We start from the raw sequence: 26,494 nt of genomic DNA, 5'->3' as shown, positions 1-26,494 counted from the left end.
TTCCTTGTTTGCCCCTCTCTGTCAGCACTGGGTCATAGTAGCTGAGTGAGGAAGAGAAATGGAGGGGGAAGAGAAACACAGGAATACTAGTCAGTACCAGTGTGCAAAGGCGTATTTGCTTTGTAAGAATCACCTCTAATGTTGGCTGTCCTACATGTGTGGATGTTGCTGCTTTATGTAAAACTATTTGTTTCGTTTTCTTCATTTTAGAATGGGGTACCTCAGGATTGTGCAGAATTTGGAAAGGCACCTTAGCTGAAGGAAGGTTGAGAAACACTGATAGAGACATGAATATTCTGGGACTTTGCAGTGTTTTTATCTCTTGCAACTCTTCATTCTCATTCTTTTTATTAGATTGTAAACTCTAACGAGCAGGGCCCTCTGATTCCTCCTGTATTGAATTGTATTGTAACTGTACTGTCTGCCCTCATGTTGGCGCTATATAAATCCTGTATAACAGTAATAATGTGAAAACACTGAGACGCCCGGCTGCGTCTCCTCACGCTCTCCCTCCCCAGTTACAGCCATGTGGAGATCATGGGGGAGGGGAAAGCTGAGCTGAGCCCAGTAAGACTCTTCATGTTCCTGGCCAGCCCTCCTATCCAGGCACATGGAGAATGCAATGATTCATGGGATTTGTAGTTTCCTGTTAGCTCAGTGAACTACCCTCCCAGATGACATTGCAGTATTGAAACAGGAAGTAGGAAGAGAAGCTTTGAATGCATGTTTTAAAACTACTCAGAAAAATGAAAGCTCCAGATTACAGGGGTAAGTAAACTTTACAAAAAATGATGATGCACATTAAAGTGTAACTAAAGGCAAACCTTTATTTTTTTTTAGTTTAGGCTAGAGTGGCAAGGGATTGGAAAACCTGTCAGCTTTTATTGTTATCTGTGTCCCTCTAAGGGAGATTCATCTTCTTTATTTGCCCTGTGTACAGTTATCATCAAAAGTGAAAGGAAATGGAAATCCTAAGGCTCCAATCACATTTGGTGTTTTGGGATCTCGAGCAGAATCGCTGTTATAGTGCCCGCAATCTCAAATGGCACTGCAATCACAAAATGCGTGTTCGGGTGCCATTCATTTTCAATGACACCTAAAACGTGGCATGGTTTTGCCATGATAAATCATGGCAAAATGTAACACGTGAAGCTTGTCACTCAAAATGGAGCTTCTTTTGGATGACAACCTTTGCATTTTGCACGATTAATCGTGGCAAAACCACACTCCGTTTAGGTGCCATTGAAAATTAATGGCACTCGAATATGCATTTTGCGATTTTAGTGTGATTTGAGATCACTGGCAGAATCACAGCAATTCTGCCCAAGGTACCAAAACGCCAAATGTGAATGGAGCCTAAATTTTGGGTTGACACACAAACAGGAAGAGAGAAGAAATCTTACAGTGGTGACACCCTGGAATTTCCTCACATTGGAGGGATTCCCTATCATTTCCTGTTTTGGCCATTGGAGAGGAAGCAAAGGGAAATCTATCCAAGGGCTAAAAAAAAACCTAAAAGGGGGTTTTAACCCTCCCTTACTCTGTCCAAAATGGGGAAAAAAAAGAATAAGGTTTTGTCTTTAGTTCTACTTAAGGATTGTCATCTGTGTTAGGCATAATATCTAAGGGAATTTGATTTTTGTGCTAAAGGTGAACTTCAGCCCCTGAAGGTTTTACCCCCTTAATGACTAGGGCATTTTTTGTGATATGGTACTGCGTCATTTTCACTGACGATTGCGCAGTCGTGTGATGCTGTACCCAAATAATATTGATGTCCTTTTTTTTTCCCCACAAATAGAACTTTCTTTTGGTGGTATTTGATCACCTCTGCGTTTTTTAATTTTTTGCGCTATAAACAAAAAAAGAGCGACAATTTTAAAGAAAAACAAACAATATTTTTACTTTCTGTTATAATACATATGCAAAAAAACAAATAAACAAAAATCTAATTTCTTCATCAGTTTAGGCCAATATGTATTCTTCTACTTCTATAGTCTTTGGTAAATAAAATCCCAAAAAAGCGTATATTGATTGGTTTGTGCAAAAGTTATAGCGTCTAAAAACTATGGGATACATTTATGGGCTTTTTTTTGTTTGTAATTGTTTTTACTGGTAATATCGGCGATCAGCGATTTTTAGCAGGACTGCGACATTGCGGCAGACACATCTGACACTTTTTGGGGACCAGAGACACCAATACATTGATCAGTGCTAAAAAAATGCACTGTTATTGTATAAATGACAGTGGCAGGGAAAGGGGTTAACATCAGAGGTGATCAAAGGGTTAAGTGTGTTCCCTGGGAGTGTTTTCTAACTGTGTGAGGGATGGACTGACAGGAAGAACATAGAGATACATGTTCCTGCTTACAAGGAACAGAAGATCTCTGTGTACTTCCCTGTCAGAATGGGGATCTGCCTTGTTTACATAGGCAGATCCCCGTTCTGCTTCTGTGGAGTGATCGCGGGTGGCCAGCAGACATCGGGTCCACCAGACCCACTGATTGGTTCCCGCTCTGTGCAGCGGGCATACCACGAAATGACGTAGAGGGTAAGTTGTTTTGCGCAATAGATCCGCCCTGCCGCAGCATATATGCGGTGGGCGGTCTTTAAGTGGTTAAACCATTTATTTATTTATTTTAAATTAAAATAACAAACAATGTTCACTTACCTGCTATGTGCAGTCGTTTTGCACAGAGCAGCCCTGATCCTCCTTTACTGGGGCCCCCCCGCCGATGCTCTAGGCCCTTTATCTTCAGGTTGTGCCCCCAGGGAAAGCCACCTTCCATGGGGCACCCATCCGTACTTGCTCACAGACCGGGCGACTTGGCCCACCCCCTGCTCCCTTGTGACAGCATTTGATTGACAGCAGCCAGAGCCAATGGCTGCCGCTGCTATCAATCTGCCCAGTGAGGAGGGAAACAGCAGCAAGAGCCACTGCTCTCATGCACATCGCTGGATCAGATCGGGCTCAGGTAAGAATAAGGGAGGGGGTTGGAGGGCTCCTGCAGCACAGAAGGTTTTTTACCTTTTTTTAAGGTAAGAAACCTTGAGGCTTTAGAACCACTTTAAGGCTGGGTTCACACATGTGCTATGTGAATTGTTTGTCTGTTTTCACTGCAAATAAAAAAAAAAAAAGGCATTTGTTCAGCGGGTCACGTGCATTTTTGATCTGGTTCGACAGCAAATTTGCAAGGCTCAGAACCAGATTTTTGTCACAGCTGTTTTCAGTGCTGGCCAATACATAGTAGATAAAGGGTGTCAACTTCTGTAGTAGGAGAGCAATCCGTGCTGAAATCCTAAACACAACTGAACACGTGCGATTCAGAAGCGTTCCCATAGAACTCAATGAGCCTGGAATTTGCACCTGAACTGCACTGCAGTGCTGAGAAAACGTACAGGACTCTTTTTAAATGTGTATTGTGGATGCACCACATATTTGTAAACAGCTTCAATGCAAATCAAAGGTAATCATATAAAATGTTTTGTGTATATGTGAACCGAGCCTTAAAGGGATTGTAAAGTCAGAAGGCTTTTTATCTTAATGCATTTTATGCATTAAGATAAAAAGCCTTTTGTGTGCAGCAGCCTCCCTAATACTTACCTGAGCCCCATCTCTGTTTAGCTATGTCCACGAGTGTCTCGGCCGTCTGGGTCTCTCCCTCCTGGTTGGCTGAGACACAGCATTGGCTCCTGCTGCTGTCAAAGTCAGTTAGCCAATCAGAAGAGAGGGGGGGTGGGGCTGAACCACAGCTCCGTGCCTGAATGGACACACAGAGCTGCAGCTCGACTTGGATGCCCCCATAGAAAGCTGCTTGCTGTGGGGGCACTTAACAGGAGGGAAGGGTCAGGAGCACAGAAGCGGCACCGAGAAGAGGAGGATCCAGGCTGCTCTGTGCAAATCCACTGCACAGAGGAGGTAAGTATAACATGTTTGTTATTTTCATAGAAAATAAATTGAGACTTTATAATCACTTTAATGTAGAAGACAGAATCAAGATAACAACCCTTGAGCACGTGCTTTAAAGAAAATAAGTTCATATCAGCTCTGCTTTTTCCTTTTGCAGATTTCTTTCAACATTACATATATTCCAGAGTCGTTTGATACAGCATGGTTTTATTTGAAATGTCATTTTAGTTGAGGTTCACATCTGTGTGGCTCACATTTTATTAGAATGGGCTGCTGTACATTCGTCTCCCTCAGGGGAAAAGTCCCTGACCCTTTTTTAACCACTTCAGCCCTGGAAGATTTTACCCCCTTCCTGACCAAAGCACTTTTTACAATTTGGCACTATGTCGCTTTAACTATTAATTGCACGGTCATGCAATGCTATACCCAATCAAAATTTGTGTCCTTTTTTTCTCACAAATAGAGCTTCCTTTTAGATCACCTCTGCGGTTTTTATTTTTTTGCACTATAAACAAAAAAAGAGCGACAATTTTGAAAAAAAAACAATATTTTTTACTTTTTGCTATGATATCCCCAAAATATTTTTAAAAAACAAATTTCTTTATCAGTTTAGGCCAATATGTATTCTACATATTTTTGGTAAAAAAAACGCAATAAGTTATAGCGTCTACAAACTATGGGAAAGATTTATGGCATTTTTTTATTATTTATTTTTTTTTTTACTAGTAATGGCGGTGATCTGCGACTTTTTTTTTTTTTTTTTTGCGACAGATCGGACACTTTTGACACATTTTTGGGACCATTGACAATTATAAAGCAATCAGTGCTATAAAAATGCACTGATTACCGTGTAAATGTCACTGGCAGGGAAGGGGTTAACACTAGGGGGAGATCAAGGGGTTAAATGTGTGTTCTAACTGTATGGGGATAGGACTTAGTAAGAGAGGAGACATATCGCTGTTCCTACTTACTAGGAACAAACAACATGTCTCCTGTCCTCTGACAGCTCAGGGATTTGTGTGTTTACACACACAAACATGAGGGTAAGTAAATGTCCATATAATAAAACAGTCCCAACTGGTGAGTGAAAGGAAGCTGCTAATGGCTCAAGTGCAAGTGACACACAAGGCAAATCTTCAATCCGGTGTCTGTGATCCCTCCACCACACAGATTAGCCTCTCACCTCCAGGACTCGAACCTGAAACAGGTCACACAACAGTAATGGAACACCAGGCAGGTAATCCTACAAATGGAATATCCAGTACTCGTCCACAATCGGAAATGAAGAGAAAGATCTGTTCTTGGGCAGCCACAAATTACTTTGCTATGTCTTTCAGAAACTCATTCATGTGATATTTAGAATCTTGTCAGTCTTGTATCTTGGAATGGATTTTCAGATTACATCACTTCCTGTAGCTTGTATCAGCATACAATTCCTGTTAGGTCATCCCCTGTTTATGGCAGCTGTTCCGACAGAAGCATGCTGGAAAACCATCCCCCTGTCAGAACACAATAGAACAGCAGGGGAGATCGCTGCACTAACATCATATTGTTGGTACAGCTGCTCCGACTGGAGCTGTCATATTTCTTTTTTTTTCCTAAAAATAAACTACTGGTGTGTACTAATCTTAACTCTATAGACCAAGGAGGAACATTTTCAGGTAATATTTATGTATATATGTTTCTTTCCAGAGGCATCTGTCAACTGATTATCGGTGAGATAGAGAGCAGATCCTAACCAGCACATTGGGGAGGCGGAGCTATCGGCACAGCTGATCCTACTCAACATAGAGGCAGAAGGTTGGAGTTATCGGCACAGCAAACCCTAACCAACATATTGGAGGGGGCGGAGCTATCGGCACAGCTGAGCCTACCCAGCACCTTGAAGAGGGGTGGAGGTATCGACACGGCTGATCTTACCCAACATAGAGTCAGAGGGGTGGAGTTATCGGCAGGGCTGTTCCTATCCTACCCAACACATGGAGATATGCGATCAGGAAGCAGACAGTGAGGTCTCCGAGGCCAAGCCAGGTAAAGCATTGGCAGCCAATATTCTATACTCCATTACTGACAAGGGTGCTCAGTGCTGAGAGTGTTGAGGGTTCGGAGCATTTTGATTGTCTCAGCTAAACATGAAATCAGAATGTTACATGGATAGGGCAATACTACAGCTTATAGGGATGTGCTGCCCACTAGTTAGGAAAGCAGCTCTAAGAGAAATGTGTGGGCCGACATCTCTACACACTTTCTGAAGACATGTGACTCTAGGAGCCGTTTTACACCAGACCCATTGTGGTTAGTTAAGCGCGTTTCCCCATCGCAAACCACAACGCAATGTTAAGGGAAATAACATTGGAGAAACTTTGTGTTGTGCACACCTATGCCTTGCGTTGTGCTGAAATGATGTATGCTTCATGTTTGTGCAACACATTGCTATACATTGCATTCTAATGCAACACGTCCACATGTGATTGTGTAGTACAAATAAAGTTTAACAAAACAAAGTTTTTCCTCTTCCTGCTGCTGTCAGGTGCCATGTTGTTTTTCTACACTACACTCAATCAGCAGCCATGAGGGAAAGTATGTCATATGAAATAGGCACACACACAGCAAGATAATACAGTTCAACAAAAAGACACTCAAATGGCACATAAACACATTGGAACTCTGAATCAATCGGTTACAATTACACACTTTTATGCATTCAAACGCAGATGCTATAAATCTTGCACTGTGGTGTGAACCGGCCATAAAGGCTCGTTCACAACCCATGTGTTGGCACCATGCTGGCAGACATTTTCTGAGCAGCCCAGACACATTGAAACGGTTTTCTAGGCGGTAACTTCACACCACAATGTTGCAGTGGTGTGCACCAAAGAAAAAAAAAAAAAAAAAAAGCATGCTGCATGCAGTATTTTTCAGTGCAATTTATTTATTTCAGGTACTTATATAGCGCCGTCAATTTACTCAGCGCTTTACATATACATTGTACATTCACATCAGTCCCTACCCCCAAGGAGCTTACAATCTAAGGTCCCTAACTCACATTCATACATACTAGGGACAATTTAGACAGGATCCAATTAACCTACCAGCATGTTTTTGGAGTGTGGGAGGAAACCGGAGTACCCGGAGGAAACCCACGCAGGCACAGGGAGAACATGCAAACTCCAGGCAGGTAGTGTTGTGGTTGGGATTCGAACCAGCGACCCTTCTTACTGCTAGGCGAGAGTGCTACCCACTACACCACTGTGCCGCCCACCACACCACTGTGCCGCCCAATGAGTTGAAATGTAAACTACTGCATTGCAACGTCTCTGCAGTAACTAGAACTGTATTGAAATGTCACCTATGACAATTTAATAAAGTTCTATGAAAAGAAAAAAGTAAACACTGGGATCAGTACGGTGTCTCCTATCGCACACCAGCACCCATGCGTTTAGTACAGCTCACTATTGTGAATAAGCCTTAAAAGAACGTGTCGCCAACTTAAATGTGGTGGCTGCATATGTTTTCTTTTTTAGGGTCCTTTCACAGGGGTGTGCCTTGCTCCGTTCAGTGAAGGATCAGTGAACAGATCTCCTGCTAAATTAGAGCAGAATGGGAAAGATGTCACTTTTGTGACATCCGTACCGTGCAGTTTTTGTCCACATTTTGACAGTAGACTGTGGTGAACCCATGTTAGATCTATGGGCTACCTCCAAACCATCTTGTTTAGTTCTGGAAAAATGCAGCGCTTTTTTTTTTTTTTTTTTTAATCTGGACTGAGATGGACACAAGGTAGGACACAAATCTGTCTATAGTACATCTGCCTGCCCATCAGGGTTGCCAACCTCCCGCAGCATTTTTTACTGACAAAACATGGAAAATTTGCTGGCGGAGCAGATTTTTTACTGGCAACCTGAGAAATTACAGAACTCCTATTGAAAACTAAAACAGTGAATATTTAAACAGTATAAACATGGAAACATTGACAATACCTATAACAAAGTAATTTGCTTGATTTACACCTAAAGTCAACACAGCATGAAATGATCAGCCCCTGATATTTGCTGGCAGTTGTAAAAAAATATCACAGATTTTTCTAAACTGTCAGTAAATTTACTGGTGGTTGGCAACCCTGCTGCTCATGTACCCGCGTGAAGCGCCTCAAAAACTGACAAGTGGACCTGATCAGAAAGCCTGTGCATAGGGGGCCTTAGGCTTTTTTCCTGGTGATCCAGCCAGTAACACACTTCCTGTCTAAGGCTGAGTTTCTATTTGTGGTTGGGGGCAGTAAAAATAGGCAGTTGACCTGCATTTTTACTGCCCCGTCTCCTTAAGGTGCAAAGGCAGCTGGACAAGGTGTACACATGGCAAAAATGATCTTGCCTGTCACATTTTGTGGGCAGTGCCGCTGCCAAACGCAACACATTGAAGTGAATGGGGCTGCACCATTGTGGAGCAGTAATCCCATTCACATGGTTTGTTTAGCTGTAAAAATAAAAATATAAAACAGGCATTCAGGAGGAGGCAGTTTCAACTCCTGAATGCCTGTACTGTTGTATAAAAAGCAATCCACCGTGGATCGCTATTTGCAGAGCGACGCAGGTGTAAACAAACCCTAAAGCCCCATACACACTATTAGATTTTCTGCAGATTTTTGTCTTCAGATTTACCAAAACCACGTAGTGAAAGGGCCTACCTGATTGCATACAAATTGAAACTCTTAAGGTTTGACCTCATATTATATGTTTTTGGTAAATCTGAAGACAAAAATCTGCAGAAAATCTAATAGTGTGTATGGGGTCTAAGGGTGTCTCCAACTCTGGATGGAGGAGAAATAAAGACACCATTGGACAGCAGCATTTTCAGTCTGAGGACAGCGTAGTTTTAGGCTAGCATATTTAAAAAAAAACTTGACAAACAAATCAAAATGGTTGTAAAGGCTGAATATTTTTTACCTTCATGCATTCTATGAAGGTAAAAAACCTTCAGTGTACAGCTCTCCGTCAGTCGCCCTAATACTTGCCTAAGCCCGATCTCTATTCAGCAAAGTTCACGAGATAAGAGGCTCTCCCAGGTCTCTCCCTAGAGATTGGCTGAAATGCAGGAGCCATTGACTCCCGCTGCTGTCAATCGCAGCCAGCGAGGTGGAAACGGGGGGTGGGGCTAAGTTGCACTCTCTGTCTCTTATGGACACAGAGAGCCGGCTCAGGGGGCAAGCACGCATGAGTGCCCCCGCAGCAAGCAACTTATTATGGGGGCACTCAGCAAGGGGAAGGGGCTGAGAGTGCCGGCAGGGAACCTGAGAAGAGGAGGATCGGCGCTGCTCTCTGCAAAACCACTGCACAAAGCAGGTAAGTATGACATGTTTGTTATTTTTTTTTATTTAAGAAAAGTTTTTACTTTATAATCACTGCTGAACTCCATCTAACATCTTTAAAACAGTTAAAGCAAACATTTTTTCTTTTCCTTTTGGGATAAAGGTTTTACATAAATCTATGTCAACAGTAAGAGTCGGTTCACACTGAGGCAGCACGACTTGCAGCGCGACTGCCTCAGACGACTTGAACACGACTGCAGAGGCGACTTGCAAAACGACTTCTATATAGAAGTCTATGCAAGTCGCACCCAAAGTAGTACAGGAACCTTTTTCTAAGACGGAGCGACTTGCATTGCTCCTATTAGAACGGTTCCATTGTACAGAACGGGACACGACTTGTCAGGCGGCTAAGTCGCCTGACAAGTCATCCCAGTGTGAACCGGCTCTTTTTTTAAATATTTTTTATGTTGAAACGTGTCATACTTGCCTGCTCTGTGCAATGGTTTTGTACAGAGCAGCCCAAATACTCCTCTTTTCGGGTCCGCCGCTGCAGCTGCTGGCTCCTTCCCAACACTGAGTGCCCATGGGCCATCTCCTGACATGGCTCTGTGTGTCCATAGACACAGAGAGCGTGGCTCTGGCCCCGTCCCCCCACTCACTTCTCACTGGCTGGGATTGACAGCAGTGGGTCAATGGCTGTCTCTGAGCCTATGAGGAGGGAGGGAACAGAGAGAGACGCTCCTCTCGAGCAGAGCGCTGGATCGAGATCAGGCTCAGGCAAGTATAATGGGGGGAGGGGCAGGCAGAGATTGTTAACCTTAAGCTTGTAGAATCACTTTAAAAAAGAAGACAAATTCAGCCATTACATCTAAGATATTGTAAGAGGCAATATAGTCAACTTTTGGTTCGAGGTTTAACACTGTTTTAACTGATGGATTCCACAAGCTGACACTTCATAAGTTTTCATTTTGGTCATACGTGTTATAAACCAGCACTTCCCAATTTATAACTTGCTGCATCGGTATAAAGGAATGATTTATGTCAGTGTACCCAGTAATCTACAATAAGCAATAAAGCCTTTCTTTTTGAATTATATGTGGAGTGGAGGTTGGTTTACAATCAGTGCTGTATTTCATAGTCTTTTTGAAGGTAGTGTGGGCTTTTTGGTTTACCTGGCAATTATTGCTTTGGGAGGTAGAATTTTGCGGGTACTTTTGTCTGTGAATCTAATAGCTCACATATACGGGTTTTCCTGATGGTAACTTCTGTTTCAATGTTTTTTAATTTGGGCTCAGTTTGAATAGTCTATGCTTGTGACAGGTTTTACTTTAAAGTGTTGTTAAACCTTCAGTTTTTTAAGCACTTTCAGCATCTAATTTAATCACTTAACAAAGTGCTGTGCAAACTGCTGGCACTATATAAATTTATCTTAATAATTAATGAGTATGCAGCTTCTTTATTTTTAAATCCTTGCCTATGTTGCAGCTTAAAGTGGTTGTACACCCTGTACAACCACTTTTACACAGGGCTTTTTTTCAGCTGGAACGCGGGGGAACGCAGTTCCGGCACCTCTTGGACTGACTGTATGTAATGGAAAGGGGTGCTGGGGTGTGCTGCAGGGTATTGATGCTCACTGCTGGGGATCTAATTTTGCAAGAGGGGTCTATTGTTGCTGGGGAAGTCTATTGTTCCTGGGGGGGTCTTATATTGCTGGGGGGTCAGTTATTGCTGAAAGAGATCTACTGTTGGGGGAGGGGTCTATTGTTGATGGCAGCCAGACAGACTAATAATGCTGGCTGTGCAGAGATCTGTTGATGCTGCTGGGAGTCTATTGTTGCTGGCGGGGAAATTTTGTTGTGGTTGGTCCATTGTTGTTAGGGGGATCTATTGTTATTGGCTGCAGGGGATTTATTTTGCTGCTTTCCTTGATATCATTACCAAATTCCATACAAATTACTTAGCACCTCAAAATGATACTTGGTTCTATATTGTCTAAAAGGGACTGTACTGGGAGGTGGGTAGGGGCGGAGAAAAGGGGTGACTCGGAAAGGGGGAGTTCCTGCACCTATTGTCTGAGAAAAAAAGCCCTGCTTTGACATACAGGTAAACCTATATTAAGGCTTACCTGTAGGTGCTTGAAAGCTTAAAAACAACATTGATGGTTTAATAGTACTTTAACCGTCAACTGTGGGCAAGCAGCTAAATATACATATAAAATGTATATAGGTGAGGTATGTCTTACCTGCCAAAGGATTTCCTCTGTAGTCAAATAGTGCAGTAAGTGCTTGGACACCTCCTCTACGCTGTCTTGGATAAGGAAGGAGTAGCGCTATGCAGAGAAGTTAACATTCTCTAAAGCTGGCCATAGACAGAGCAATATTCTTTTCTGCAACCAGGGGTTGCAGGAGAGACAGCTGCTCGATTCCCCCATCAACATGGTGTTGATGGGGGAATCCCTTTCTGTGGAGCCATTGAGTTCTTCCCACAGGGGGCCGGGGGAAGCCGCCCCTACCAGGAGAACATAGTGATTACAGCTAGCAGCTATAACAGCCGCTAGTAATAATTGCATGTAAAGTCCAATAGGCTGGTTGATCGATCAATGCCCATACATGGTTAGAATCTTTCTGGTCCCTGCTGAACTGGCCATGATTCGAACCATCTAGTTCTTTTCTCTCAGCAAGCACTTTGTGTTAAGACTAAAACTGGGAATGCATGTTCAGTTTTCTTTTTTCATTCAACCAGTGAGTTGCATAAAAAAAAAAAAAACAGACAAATCCCTTCATCAACACAACGATGTGTGATGCATGGATCTCTCCTACTGAACCAGCTGACTTTCAGGTATGTGTGTACCAGGCTTAACAGAACTGTGAATTGCAGTGTGTGATTGGCTGATAGGCTGCAGAGGGAAGCTCAAGCTGAGTGCTGTTGTACAGGGGATCACATAAAGCTGATATAAAGACAGTTCGGTGTATGTGTACAAGGTGTATTCAAAAACATGTTTTAAAGTGGTAGTAAAGTCATTAAAAAATCCATCTGCAAGCTAATGGCATAATGTACTTTTCTACTAATGTGGTTTTTATTTACTTTCTTTTAAGAGAGCTCTAAGATTCTGATTTACCTTCTGGAAGGAAATCCCTTTGTGTGGAATATAGAAGATGCTCGAAAGATACGAGAGACACATGGCCTGGTAGGGAAGCTTGTAGGAGCTTTGGTGAGAAAACCTCATCAGAATATACGGCTGGGCCTTCCACTAGGACTTCTACCTGAGGAGACCAGACTACTAGTAGAAATCGGGGCAGCAACACTTGTACGTGGATGCTTCAAAGAAAAGGAACATGCAGATCCCAGTAATTTACCTCCGGTTTGTATTGTAACGTTATAAAGCTCCAGTTTACCCCCCCCAAAAAAAGCATTACTTACCTTCAGTGTGATATGTCTTGAGTGTTTTTATCTTCTATTTCAGTAGTAAGCTTTCTGTTGTGATGCAAACTGTAAAAAAAAAAAAAACCCTGTTGTCCCATTGAGGAGAGTTACCTTTACTCCCTGTCCCATAGACACAACAGCAAGTGAGAGGAAATCTCTCCAAAGTGAGGGAAATCCCATTTTAGCAGTTGTCACTGGAACAGCCCCATTGGAAGATTTTTTTTGTCTATTTTTATTGTGATGACAACTCAAAATGTTGCATTCCTCCTCCCCTTTATGTCCCTGTGTCACAGGTCCCCAGGACCAGTTGAGGGTCATTCTCCCTAGCAGAGACACAGGGAGAAATAACCTGGCAGGCATTCAAATCCTTAAAGTGGTTCTAAAGGTAGAAGGTTTTTTACCTTAATGCATTCTATGCAGTAGGGTAAAAAACCTTCTGTGTGCAGCAGCCCCCCCAATACTTACCTGAGCCCCATCACAGTCCATCGATGTGCATGAGAACCTTGGCTCTCTGGGGACTTTCACTACTCATTGGCTGAGGCAGCAGCGGGAGCCATTGGCTCCCACTGCTGTCAATCACAGCTAGTGAGCCAATGTGGAGAAAGAGAGGGGTTGGGGCCTGCGCCACGGCTCTGTTTGTGAATGGACATGCAGAGCAGTGGCTTGAGAGCGAGCCTGCTTCGGGTGCCCCACAGCAAGCTGGGGGCAGGAGTAAGGGGCTGGGAGGGGCCAGAAGCTCCGGTGGGGGACCCAAAAAAAGGACTATCGAGGCTGCTCTGTGCAAAACTACACAGAGCAGGTAAGCATAACATGTTTTTTTTGTCAAGCCTTTAACCACTTGCGACCGCGCTATAGCCGATCGACGGATACAGCGCAGCTGGCTAGTTCTAATACAGCATCCCATGATCGCGCCCACTGCTGGGCACGGGCAGAGCGCTCTGTAATAGCAGTGTTCAGAGGTTGAGGTAAAGAGTCAATCATCGGCTCTTTACCATGTGATCAGTTGTGTCCAGCCACATCTGATCACAGATGTAAACAGAAGCCAGTTATCAGCACTCCTCTCCTCATGCTGACAGCATGAGGAAAGAGAGGACAAGAGAGCTGATAACTGGCTTCTCTAAAAGGGACATGTGCACTGATTATCGGTGTCCTGATTATCAGTGCAGTCCCAACAGTGCCCATCGGTGCTGCCAATCAGTGTCACCTATCAGTACAGCCTCATCAGTGCCTCCTCATCAGCGCACATCGGTCTTTATTTGTTTGTTTATTTAGCAAAAAATAAAAAACTCAGTGGTAATTAAGTACCTCCAAAAGAAGGCTTTTTTTATGTGAAAAAAAAAAAATGATAAAAATGTCATATGGGTACAGTGTTGCATGACCGCGCAATTGTAATTTAAAGGTAGACAGCACTGAAAGCTGAAAATTGGCCTGGGCAGGAAGGGGGTGAAAATGGCCAGTAGGCAAGTGGTTAATATCACTTTAACCACACCACCCCAACTAACAAAAAAGCTGTGGTTTTAGATATTCTTTAACTCAGGTTTAGGGTTCCTTAATACCACCATCCTTGTGTAGCATAATTTAGCCTCATGCACACGGACGTTTTTACAGCCGCTTTTTTGAGCGTTTTTTGCAGCTTAAAAAGGCCTGTCTATGTTAGTCTATGGCTTCATGCCCACCTAGGCGTTTTTGAGCTGCAAATGGCATAGGCGTTTTTAAGCTGTAAAAAAAAACCCAGGACCAGTGGGTTCTGAGAGACGTTTTTCAGCTGTAAAAACGCTCTAACGCTGATAAACGCTCAAAAACACTCAAAAACGTCACTCACCAACGTTTTTTAATGTTTTTGATCCATTGGAAAAAAAAAAAATTTTGAAAAAAAAAAAACCGCTAAAAAATGCTAACGCGGAAAAACGCTAAAAAACGCTATTGCAAAAACGTTGAAAAAAGCTGAAAAAAGTAAAAAATCACTGCAAAGATACTGGCGTTTTCATAGCGTTATTTTAACATCCTGTGTGCATGAGGCCTTACTCTTCTTGTGCTGATCTTGTTCTATGTAGTTATGTGTTTTTATATATTTTATTTGCCATTTTGATGTTTTGTTTTTTTTATTAAACAAGAAAGATACAGTGATCATTGTTGATACCTCTATGTAATGTTTTATTTGTAATTAACCTCAAATGGATATAATTGTTTATCAACAGGATAGCACAAGTCTTTCCACTCCTGTACACGAGGAGGAGTCTTCAAAGGCAGAGGCTGAGACCTTCAAGAACTTTCTGCAGAATAGCTATGAAGAGCAGCGGCGACTGGCTTTGGAGGAGAAAAGGCGCACCCTGGAAAGCTTGTCAGAGAGTATTATGAAGGGTAGAAGCAAGAGAAAGAGACGGCGTGGGGAACAAGAAGGTGGGTGCTGGAAGGGCCACCCTATCAATGCTTATTAAATTGTATGTAATCCCAAATCATAAACTTCTCCTAGTCTCTTTTTGGTCTTTTGAAGTGGTTGTAAAGGTAAAAGGTTTCTTACCTTAACCGCTTGGCATCCGCGCTATAGCCGAATGACGGCTACAGCGCGGACCTACATTCCCGGGAGGACGTCATATGACGTCCTCCCCTGTGCACGCTCCCTGCGCGCGCCCTGCGCGTTGTGATCACCGAGTCACTGAGACTCGGCTGATCACCGATCTGTGTAAGGGGCCGGTCCCGGCCCCTTACCATGTGATCAGCTGTCAGCCAATGACAGCTGATCACATGATGTAAACAAAAGATCGGTAATCGTTTTTTTTTTTTACTCACGCTGACAGCACGAGTAGAAAAAAAAGCCGATCACCGGATCGGATGTGAGGGACATCGGTCCCCAAGTGGAAGAGGCACATCTGCCTCATCAGTGCCCAATAAAAGTGCCACCTAATAGTGCCCACAGTGCCACCTAACAGTGCCCACAGTGCCACCTAACAGTGCCCACAAGTACCACCTATCAATGCCCACCTGTAGTGCCAATCAGTGCCACCTGCCAGTGCTGCCCATCACTGTCACCCATCAGTGCCCATCACTGTCACCCATCAGTGCCCATCACTGCCGCCTATCAGTGCCCATCACTGCCACCTCATCAGCGTACATCAATGAAGGAGAAAAATTACCCGTTTAAAATTTTTTAAAACAAAATATAAAAAAATAAACTTTTTTTAAAAAAAAAATTCAGTTTTTTACACTTTTTTAATAAAAAGTAAAAACCGCAGAGGTGATCAAATACCACCAAAAGAAAGCTCTATTTGTGGTGAAAAAATGATAAAAATTTCATTTGGGTACAGTGTTGTATGACCACGCAATTGTCATTCAAAGTGCGTCAGCGCCGAAAGCTGAAAATTGGTCTGGATAGGAGGGGGGTTTAAGTGCCCGGTAAGCAAGTGGTTAATACATTCTCTGCATTAAGTTAAAAAATCATTTTAATGGCAGCACATCTCCCTGCCTTCCCTCCCTTTCTAAATAGTTGAACCCGATCTGGATCCAGCACTGTGCAGGTCTGCAGCAGCTCTTCTCCCCTCTCTCATTGGCTTGGCTGGGAGCAGTGAGATCCATTGGCTCCTGGTGCTGTCAGTCAAAACATGTGAGTGGGGCAGGGCTGAGCCAGGCTGTGTGTCTGAATAGACGCAAACAGCCTGGCTCGGGAGTTAGCCCACACCAGATTACCCCGTCGGGGTTTTCACAGGTAATCGTGGGCAGGGTGCTTTTGCAAGTATGAATTCACACTTAATAGGGACAAAATATTCCTGTCGGCATTACAAAATGAAAATCTTTCATTAAAATGAATACATTTGTCAATACCAACAGCTGCTCTGAGCTCCATATATAAATTACTGCCCAGACAAAGATGACTTGGCCTTTGACAGCCGAGTGTTATGGGAGTTTGCCATGATTAGGGACAACACAGAATTTATTGTTTTCGGTCATACAGAGTTTAGTGGATTGATAAGGGTACAGGAAGCAAAGCCTGCTTATTTTATCAGCAAATATAATTGTCTCATGCAGATACTGTATACTACATTAATTTGTAGATAACAGACACCGCTCTTTTTTTCTTTGATTTATACAGAAGAACCAGTGGAATCCTCCTCCCTTGGACCTATTAAAGAGCTTCAGAACCTAGAAAATACTTTCCTTTTCCCTGAGGAAGCCATGATGGTGCAAATTCCAACAGCTAGAACCAATGTGCACAGTATAGAAGAGGTTGATCTGTGCAAAGCCTCACTAGACTGGCCATACCCTGGGCAGACGAAGCATGAATTACGGTTCAAGGTTTTAAGGGACCTCTGGCAGAAGGGATACTACCTCACCAGTGGCAGCAAGTTTGGTGGAGACTTTCTTGTTTATCCAGGTATGGTATGAACATAGCTGGAAGAAAACAATGGAGTTGATTTACTAAAGGAGTAGAGAATGTTTACCTAAAGTGAATTTTCACTTTGCAAAGTCACTTTAACCACTTGCCACTGGGCACTTATATTCCCTTGCTAACCAGGCCAATTTTCAGCTTTTAGCACTCTTACATTTTGAATGACAATTACTCAGTCATGCAACACTGTACCCATATGAATTGTTTGTCCTTTTTTTCACACAAATAGAGCTTTTTTTTTTTTTTTTTTGCATTATCATTGTTTTGGTTATAAAACTTTGCAAAGTAGTAGTTTTCCTTTTTAAATTTTGGCCAAAAGTAGTACTGCTACGTATCTTTGGTAAAAAGATACAAAAAGATAAAAAGAGTCTACAAGCTATGGTGGCAATCATTAAAAATTGATCACACCTGATATACTGATGGCCTAATAAGCCAGGGAAGTGAAAATAACCCCTAAATGACCCCTTTTTGGAAAGCAGACATTCCAAGGTATTTAGTAAGAGGCACGGTGAGTTTTTTGAAGTTGTAATTTTTTCCCACAATTCTTTGCAAAATTAAGATTTTTTTTCCACAAAATTGTCATATTGCAAAGTTATTTCTCACACACAACATATGCATACTTGCAACTACACCCAAAACACATTCTGCTTCTCCTCCTGAGTATGGCGATACCACATGTGTGAGACTTTTACACAGCCTGGCCACATACAGAGGCTCAACATGCAAGTAGCACTTCCAGGCGTTCTAGGGGCATAAATTACACATATAATTTCCTAAGAACCTATCACACTTTTGAATGCCCTGGAGCACCAGGACAATGAAAACACCCACAAAATGACCCGTTTTGAAAGCAAACACCCCAGCACATAATCTATGTGGTATTACAAGCCTTTTGAACATGCCATTTTTCTCCACAAGTTTTTGGAAAATGTGGAAAGAAAATGAAAATCCATTTAAAAAATGTTTTTTTTAATTACACAAAGTTGTCCATTTCTAACACGTAGCATATGCATACCACAAATTACACCCTAAAATACATTCTGCTACTCCTCCTGAGTAAGGCAATACCACATACAGTGGGGACGGAAAGTATTCAGACCCCCTTAAATTTTTCACTCTTTGTTGTATTGCAGCCATTTGCTAAAATCATTTAAGTTCATTTTTTTTCCTCATTAATGTACACACAGCACCCCATATTGACAGAAAAACACAGAATTGTTGACATTTTTGCAGATTTATTAAAATAGAAAAACTGAAATATCACATGGTCCTAAGTATTCAGACCCTTTGCTCAATATTTAGTAGAAGCACCCTTTTGATCTAATACAGCCATGAGTCTTTTTGGGAAAGATGCAACAAGTTTTTCACACCTGGATTTGGGGATCCTCTGCCATTCCTCCTTGCAGAGCCTCTCCAGTTCTGTCAGGTTGGATGGTAAACGTTGGTGGACAGCCATTTTTAGGTCTCTCCAGAGATGCTCAATTGGGTTTAAGTCAGGGCTCTGACTGGGCTATTCAAGAACAGTCACAGAGTTGTTGTGAAGCCACTCCTTCGTTATTTTAGCTGTGTGCTTAGGGTCATTGTCTTGTTGGAAGATAAACTTTCGGCCCAGTCTGAGGTCCTGAGCACTCTGGAGAAGGTTTTCGTCCAGGATATCCCTGTACTTGGCCGCATCCATCTTTCCCTCGATTGCAACCAGTCGTTCTGCCCCTGCAGCTGAAAAACACCCCCACAGCATACTCTTGCCACCACCATGCTTCACTGTTGGGACTGTATTGGACAGGTGATGAGCAGTGCCTGATTTTCTCCACACATACCACTTAGAATTAAGGCCAAAAAGTTCTATCTTGGTCTCATCAGACCAGAGAATTTTATTTCTCACCATCTTGGAGTCCTTCAGGTGTTTTTTTAGCAAACTCCATGCGGGCTTTCATGTGTCTTGCACTGAGGAAAGGCTTCCGTCGGGCCACTCTGCCATAAAGCCCCGACTGGTGGAGGGCTGCAGTGATGGTTGACTTTCTACAACTTTCTCCCATCTCCCGACTGCTTCTCTGGAGCTCAGCCACAGTGATCTTTGGGTTCTTCTTTACCTCTCTCACCAAGGCTCTTCTCCCCCGATAGCTCAGTTTGGCCGGACGGCCAACTCTAGGAAGGGTTCTGGTTGTCCCAAACGTCTTCCATTTAAGGATTATGGAGGCCACCAGAGTATGCCCCAATGGCCCTGTTTTGTACTGCTTAAAGAAATTTTCAATAAAAAGAATTATAAAAAAAAAAAAAAAAAAAAAAAGATTATGGAGGCCACTGTGCTCTTAGGAACCTTAAGTGCAGCAGAAATTTTTTTGTAACCTTGGCCAGATCTGTGCCTTGCCACAATTCTGATTTTGAGCTCTTCAGGCAGTTTCTTTGACCGCATGATTCTCATTTGCTCTGACATGCACTGTGAGCTGTAGGCTCGGTTCACACTGGGGCGACTTGTCAGGCGACCTAGTCGCCTGACAAGTCGCCTCCCGTTCTGTGCTATGGAACCGTTCTAATCGGAGCGACGCAAGTCGCTCCGACTTAGAAAAAGGTTCCTGTATTACTTTGGGGGCGACTTGGGGCGACTTGCATAGACTTCTATGCAGAAGTCGTCTCGCAAGTCGCCCCGGCAGTCGTTTGCAGGTCGCCTCGCTGAGGCGACCTGCAAGTCGTGCCGCCCATGTGTGAACCGAGCCTTAAGGTCTTATATAGACAGGTGTGCGGCTTTCCTAATCAAGTCCAATCAGTATAATCAAACACAGCTGGACTCAAATGAAGGTGTAGAACCATCTCAAGGATGATCAGAAGAAATGGACAGCACCTGAGTTAAATATGAGTGTCACAGCAAAGGGTCTGAATATTTAGGACCATGTGATATTGCAGTTTTTCTTTTTTAATAAATCTGCATAAATGTCAACAATTCTGTGTTTTTTTGTCAATATGGGGTGCTGTGTGTACTTTGAGGAAAAAAAATGAACTTAAATGATTTTAGCAAATGGCTGCAATATAACAAAGAGTGAAACATTTAAGGGGGTCTGAATACTTTCCATCCCCACTGTATGTGAGACTTTTATACAGCCTGGCCACGTACAGAAGCCCAACATTCAGGGGGCACCGTCAGGTGCTCTAGGGACATAAAATTACAAATGGAATTTCCTAACTACCTATTACACTTTTGTGAGGCACTGTATTGGCACGGATGAGGCATGGATGTGGCATGAGTGACCACGGATGAGCACTGATGTGACATGGATGAGGCACATATGGGCATGAATGAGGCATGGCTGAGTACTGCTGCAATCTCCCTCTCATGCTGTACCGATCGGTGTGTACAGTGTGTGAGGAGAGAGCTGAACTGAACATGCGCCGGTTTGTTGACAAGTGATCGCTCCGACCACGTGTCATTGGCCCTTTACCCTGATCCATGATACGCCGGGTCTGGAGGACACGACGGTCAGGGGGCATGTGGGAAGCACGATTCTGGGAGTACGTCATTGTACGCCCTCCCAGAATAAGCCGACCGCACTGTAGCCATCATTCGGCTATGGTCCGGTCACAAGTGGTTAAAGTTGGCGTAATCAATGAGGTGAAGCTAAATGTTTGCACATGATCGGATAACCAAAGTCAGCATGGCTTTAGATCATTCACTACAATAAAGCCAGCCATAGATGGAGTGTTTTTCTTTCCTGCCACCAGGGGTGGCAGAAAAGAAAATCGCTCGGTTCCCCCATCAACAGTCAGTGTTAATAGGGTTATCTAACTTGCGTAGCTATTGTGTTCTCCTGGCGGGAAGGAGGGGGCGGCGCGGAGAGCCATTCTGGCCGGGAGAACACACAGTGATTATTGCTAATAATCGCATGAAAAATCCGACAGGCTGGTTGAACCCAAGTTGATTGAACGATCAACTTGGGTACAATCACCCTGTTTCCACATGGTTTGAATCTCAGCCAGACCCTGCTTAACAGGAGCTCCTGTCTCTGTGTTTTATAAAATAAAATGCCTTATTTACCGGATTTCAGAGCAGTTCCACACGATCACGTCACCGGCCAGCTGTCTCCTCTGCCTGGGATGTCAGCTGGGACGTGAGAGTGAGAACTGGCCGGTCATTTGAACCGAGGGGAGCCACTCTGAAATACAGGAGACATTTTTTTAATTGAACACAGAGATGGGAGCTCCTGTTATTAGGGAACCGTCAGGATTATATACATTTTAAACAGTTATGAGAGCAGCAGAAGCGGAGGGGGCAGGCACTGACACAGGGGCAGACAGGCAGGGAGAGGAGGGGAGAAGGACATAGGAGGACAGGATAGCTGTGGATGATAGAGGCACATGAACTGACCATGGTGTCAGGGCTCAGCAGCCATGATGAACCGTGGTCAGTTTTCAGAGGGGAGGGCAGAAACTGGTAGGATCAGCCAGGTATTTCAGGTGTTACAGGGGCCAAATTACACAGCACAAGCACTGTGCTGTATAAAGAGCAGAGAGGCGGTACCTGACAGTCACCAGTTCTCTGCTCACCGAACACTGAGAACTGAGCGATCAGCAGTGTTTGATCGCTCAGTCCTCAGTTTTAGACCTGGCAGGGATGCATAAATATGATTTCTATGCTCATTCTATGCATTAAGGTGAAAAACCTTCCGTAGTGCAGCAACCCCCCAGAGCCCACCTTTTACAGCAGCTCCAGCTCCAGGTCCTCATTGGAAACATTGATAGCAGCACAGCCATTGGTTCCCGCTGCTGTCAATCAAATCCAGTGACACTGGAGGCTGGGGCGGGGCAGAGTCCTACTGTCTGTGTCAATGGACGCAGCAGTAGGAATCGGGAGCACGCTTGCACGGGCGCCCCCTTGAAATGTGGGTCTCAGAGGGGGCACGCGATGCGGGGAGGAGCCAGGAGCGCCGCTGGGGGACCCCAGAAGAGGAATATCCGGGTTACTCTGTTCAAATCCCTTGCACAGCGAAGGTAAGTATAACATGTTTGTTATTTTAAAAAAAATGAACCTTTACAACCCCTATCAAGTAAAAAAGAAAATCACTTTGCTAAGTAAACAGCCCAGACTCCTTTAGACTTACAGGGAGTTTGGGAATTGCACTCTTAAAAGTGATCATCCAAGCTGCTACTTTCTGACCCTAGCCCTAGAAAAATACAGGTAAAATAGGGGTTGTTGCAGGTGACTAATTACCCCAGGACAAGTGTGTGGGCTGGGAGATATATATAGTGACAACTTCAGTAATGACCTTCTCCCACTGTTATTTCATTTCCTGACATGTTCCCTTTAAAAGCCAAGTATACGGAAGATGAAAATTGTTCATCGCATAATTCATGATGTAGAGCTTGACTAAAGTTTTAGCTTACATTGAATTCTTAATATGTATTAGAAGTCATTTGAAATCTCTTAAAATTACATCAGTACTACATAAGGCATCTTCTGATCCCTACAAACACTATATTACCAGAAGTATTGGAACATCTTTGGGATGAATTAAAACGGAGACTATCGGGTTGAGGTTAGGACTCTTTGCAGGCCAGTCAAGTTCCTCCACCCCAAACTCGCTCACCCATGTCTTTATGGACCTTGCTTTATGCACTGGTCCAAATCATTTGGTGGAGGGGGGATTATGGTGTGGGGTTGTTTTTCAGGGGTTGGGCTTGGCACCCCAGTGAAGGGAATTCTTAAGGTGTCAGCATACCAAGACATTTTGGACAATTTCATACTCCCAACATTGTGAGAACAGTTTGGGGATGGCCCCTTCCTGTTCCAACATTGCACACCAGTGCACAAAGCAAGTTCCATAAAGACATGGATGCGCAAGTTTGGGGTGGAGGAACTAGACTGGCCTGCACAGAGTCCTGACCTCAACCTGATAGAACATCTTTAAGAGGAATTAAAGCGGAGACTGCGAGCCAGGTCTTCTTGTCCAACATCAGTGCCTGACCTCACAAATGCACTTCTGGAAGAATGGTCAAACATTCCCATAGACACACTCCTAAACCTTGTGGCTAGCCTCCCCAGTAGAGTTGAAGCTGTTATAGCTGCAAAGGGTGGGCCAACTCAATATTGAATCCTACAGACTAAGACTGGGATGCCTTTAAAGTTCATGTAAAGGCAGGTATCCCAATACTTTTGACAATATAGTGTATATGAACCCAGCCTAAATCTGACACGACTATCAAAAGACTTTCAGCTGTTGCCAAGTACCTGTGTGCCCCTATTACCTGCTTTATCTCATTCTGTCTTTAAAAGGAATGTTTAGTGTATTTTCAGTAAATACTGTAATTCTTAGATTTGTCACACTTGCACGTGCATATTTTATTATTGTATTGAAAATAGCTTTATAGATCTACCAATATAGGGAGCTCTGTAGTTGGGAACAGTAGGGAGGATGAATGACGCTGAATCCAGTAAGTCACACAGCGAATGTATTATGTGAGGTTAGCTGGCTGACTCATAGACTTGTATTGTGTTAGAGAGACGAAACAAAGGCTTTGTAGCACTGCCATGCAGGAATTTGAGCCTACGTATGTAATGATCACATAGTGTATCTGCCTCCATTTACATACTTTATACAGAAATAACACTTCAGTCCATTTTTAAAGAATGCATTAGCACTTTGATGACCTTATTTTTGTTTAAGCTGATTCTTTTTAACATTTTATATCTAAAAATAAAATGAGAACAGTTGCGTATTTCTTAAGTAAAGTGGAGCTCTGAGCTCACAGTTAAATGCGCAGTAGAAATACACACCTGATTTTTTTTTTTTTTTTTAACTTGCCAAATGATTTGGAATTTAGTAAAGCCGGTTTTATGATCTAGGTATTCCTGCAGAATTCTCTCACTTCTGCAGTTGTCACCTAGGCAAAAAAAACCCCTGCCCACCTGCAACCTCCTGGGACATGTCACATGTCTTAGGAGACTCGAGATCAATCTGGCAGACCTACCTGGCCATGCGCAGTGGGGAGCTGGCTGTAAACGGCTTGAAGTTAGTCGGCTCCCATAGCCAAGCTGCCAGCACCCAGGATCTGAAGACGGACAAGAAAAACTGCCCCTGTGAAGAGGGCACTGGATCCCTGGGCTGGTGAATATACTGTAGCTGCTGACTTTTTTTCTTTCATAAAATGACTGGAGTTCCTCTTTAAGTTATCGTTCTCTGGTAGTATGATTCCTAATTGCATCTACATTATGAGGTATCCATTTGAGGAATACAGTGCCATTCATTTGGCTTTGTCATACACTTGATAGTTTGGACAGGGAATATTGGTGCAGATATCCAACCTTAGGAACTCTCAATAGATTAACCACTTGTGGACCACCTACCGCAGAATTACTGCAACAGAGCGGCCCCGCTGCGGCGGATCACGTACATGTACGTGATCCGGCATTTCCTGGTAGGGGGCATGCACGCACTCCCACCGCTGCCCCTTCTGTGCTGTCATTCGCTACATCACAAGCCGATCAGCAGGTCCTGGCCATTGATTTATGACTAGGACCTGCTGATCGGCTTAGTGAATGACAGTTCAGAGTCCTGTGTTTACTAACAACACAGGGCTCTGAACAGAGAGCAGCAATGTGCTTGTTTTCCCCCTGCAAAGCAGGGAGAAAAACAAACGCATCACTTAGTAAAAGCAGCACATATTACATACATTTTGACATTGTTAGGCACACAGTTAACCCTTTAACCCTTGATGTCAACACCTTCCTGGCCAGTGTCATTAGTACAGTGACAGTGTATAGTATTAGCAATGATTACTGTATTAGTGTCACTGAGGAGGTCCGTTCCCGCCAAGTGTCAGATTGCCTGCCGCACTATCATAGTCCCACTATACGTCACTGATCGCTGCCATTTTTAGTATAAAAAAAAATTCCAGTATCTATACCATGGTTTGTAGACACTATAACTTTCACACAAACCAATCAATATACACTTATTAGGATTTTTTTTTTTTTTTAACCAAAGACATGTAGCAGAATACATTTTGGCCTAAACTTATGAAGAAATTTTATTTTTTTCTTTATTGACTGTTTTATAACAGAATGTGGTGATCAAATACCACAGAAAGAATCTATTTGTGTGGAAAAAAAAAAGATATAAATTTAATTTGCGTACAGTGTTGCATGACCGAGCAATCGCCAGTTAAAGTAGCGTAATGCCAAATAGCAAAAAATGGCCTGGTCATGAAGGGGGTAAAACCTTCCCGGAGCTGAAGTGGTTAAAAAAAAAGCCAGAATTTGAGTACCTCTGCAAAAAATAAATAAATAGAATATCTCTTATGGATTAGTGCGACATGTGGCTATTGTAAGCATGTAGGGCAGGGGTCTCAAATTGGCGACCCTCCAGCTGTTGCGAAACTACAAGTCCCATAATGCCTCTACCTGTGGGCGTCATGCTTGTAACTGTCAGCCTTGCAATGCCTCATGGGACTTGTAGTTTCACAACAGCTGGAGGGCCGCCAGTTTGAGACCTCTGATGTAGGGCAACTCTAACCTGGCACATGGCTGTTCCGCCACTTTAGATTCCGATGGAAATGAAGCTGAATAGGAGCTGTCCCATTGTTTATTACACTGCATCCTTCTTCACTAGTTACAGCAACATTCACCCTCTAAAAAATTTTATTATGTGTGTTCAGTTAAGACTCGGTTATGAAAATGTATTTGTTTTAATGCAGGAGACCCGATGCGCTTCCATGCACATTATATCGCCATCTGCTTTCCACAAGATGAAGAAATCCCACTAAGAGACATTATCACTGCAGGAAGACTGGGAACAAATGTCAAGAAGACTGTACTGCTGTGTTCTGCTAATAAAGAGGGACTAGTGACTTACACTTCTTTACAATGGTCAGGATTGCAGTAAAATATTTCAGCACACAGTCTCTTGTTTGTTCTACTTTGTTGCACTGTTCCCTACAGTGATGGTACCAAATGTCATGGAGAATATGAGTAACATCTAGAAGAACTGAAAAGAAGTTTGTTCATGCAGATAGCAGTAAGTAATGAGCACTTAGTACACCTCTGTGCAACTCCAATTGAGCTTATAAAGGAAAATGTATCAGCAGATATACTTTCAGTGAGAGTGGCATGTTAGTAGAAGATATACTGTGGGGGAGATTTACTAAAGTGGTGCAGGTGTGCAACCAATCAGCTTCTGGGTTTTTATTGTCAGTGCCGGATCACACTTATGAGCTGTGAATTCAATGCAAATTTTGCTCGCCATGTGTGATTTCAATGCAAGTTTAGTGCAATTTTATTTCTATAAATTTAGGCAAAAATAATTTGCAGTGGTGTGAACACTGGACTGCGATTTTAAACCCCCTTTCACACAGGGACGGTTTTCAGGCTGGAAATAGCCTCTGCTAAGTGCCTGAAAACCACCTCCCATTCATTCTAATGTGACTTTTCACACTCAAGCGGTGCGTTTGCGGAACGTTTCCGAAAAGTCCTGCAAGCAGTATCTTCGGG

At 43.2% G+C, this 26,494-nt stretch overlaps 1 protein-coding gene across 1 annotated transcript; it reads left to right on the top strand.

The window, feature by feature from the left end:
* The first annotated feature begins 632 nt into the window (after positions 1 to 632).
* TSEN34 (tRNA splicing endonuclease subunit 34) lies at positions 633 to 26,155 on the top strand. Its single transcript, XM_073602758.1, has 6 exons — positions 633 to 768; positions 5,600 to 5,938; positions 12,308 to 12,573; positions 14,834 to 15,035; positions 16,723 to 17,004; positions 25,702 to 26,155. Exons 2-6 carry the CDS (start codon positions 5,887 to 5,889, stop codon positions 25,887 to 25,889), a joined length of 990 nt encoding a protein of 329 aa, XP_073458859.1. The 5' UTR covers positions 633 to 768; positions 5,600 to 5,886; the 3' UTR covers positions 25,890 to 26,155.
* Positions 26,156 to 26,494: the final 339 nt, after the last annotated feature.

Source organism: Aquarana catesbeiana, linkage group LG10, assembly GCF_042186555.1.
Source record: "Aquarana catesbeiana isolate 2022-GZ linkage group LG10, ASM4218655v1, whole genome shotgun sequence".
NCBI lineage: Eukaryota > Metazoa > Chordata > Amphibia > Anura > Ranidae > Aquarana > Aquarana catesbeiana.
Note: the sequence above shows the minus strand (reverse complement) of the source record. Positions and strands in the feature narration are given on the sequence as shown.

Bases quoted from the DNA above. Each gene is read 5' to 3' on its own strand.
- TSEN34 (XM_073602758.1), top strand. From the start codon at position 5,887: ATGGAGATATGCGATCAGGAAGCAGACAGTGAGGTCTCCGAGGCCAAG. The intron at 5,939-12,307 runs GTAAAGCATTGG...CTTTCTTTTAAG, and splicing joins GGTCTCCGAGGCCAAGCCAG to AGAGCTCTAAGATTCTGATT. The intron at 12,574-14,833 runs GTTTGTATTGTA...GTTTATCAACAG, and splicing joins ATCCCAGTAATTTACCTCCG to GATAGCACAAGTCTTTCCAC.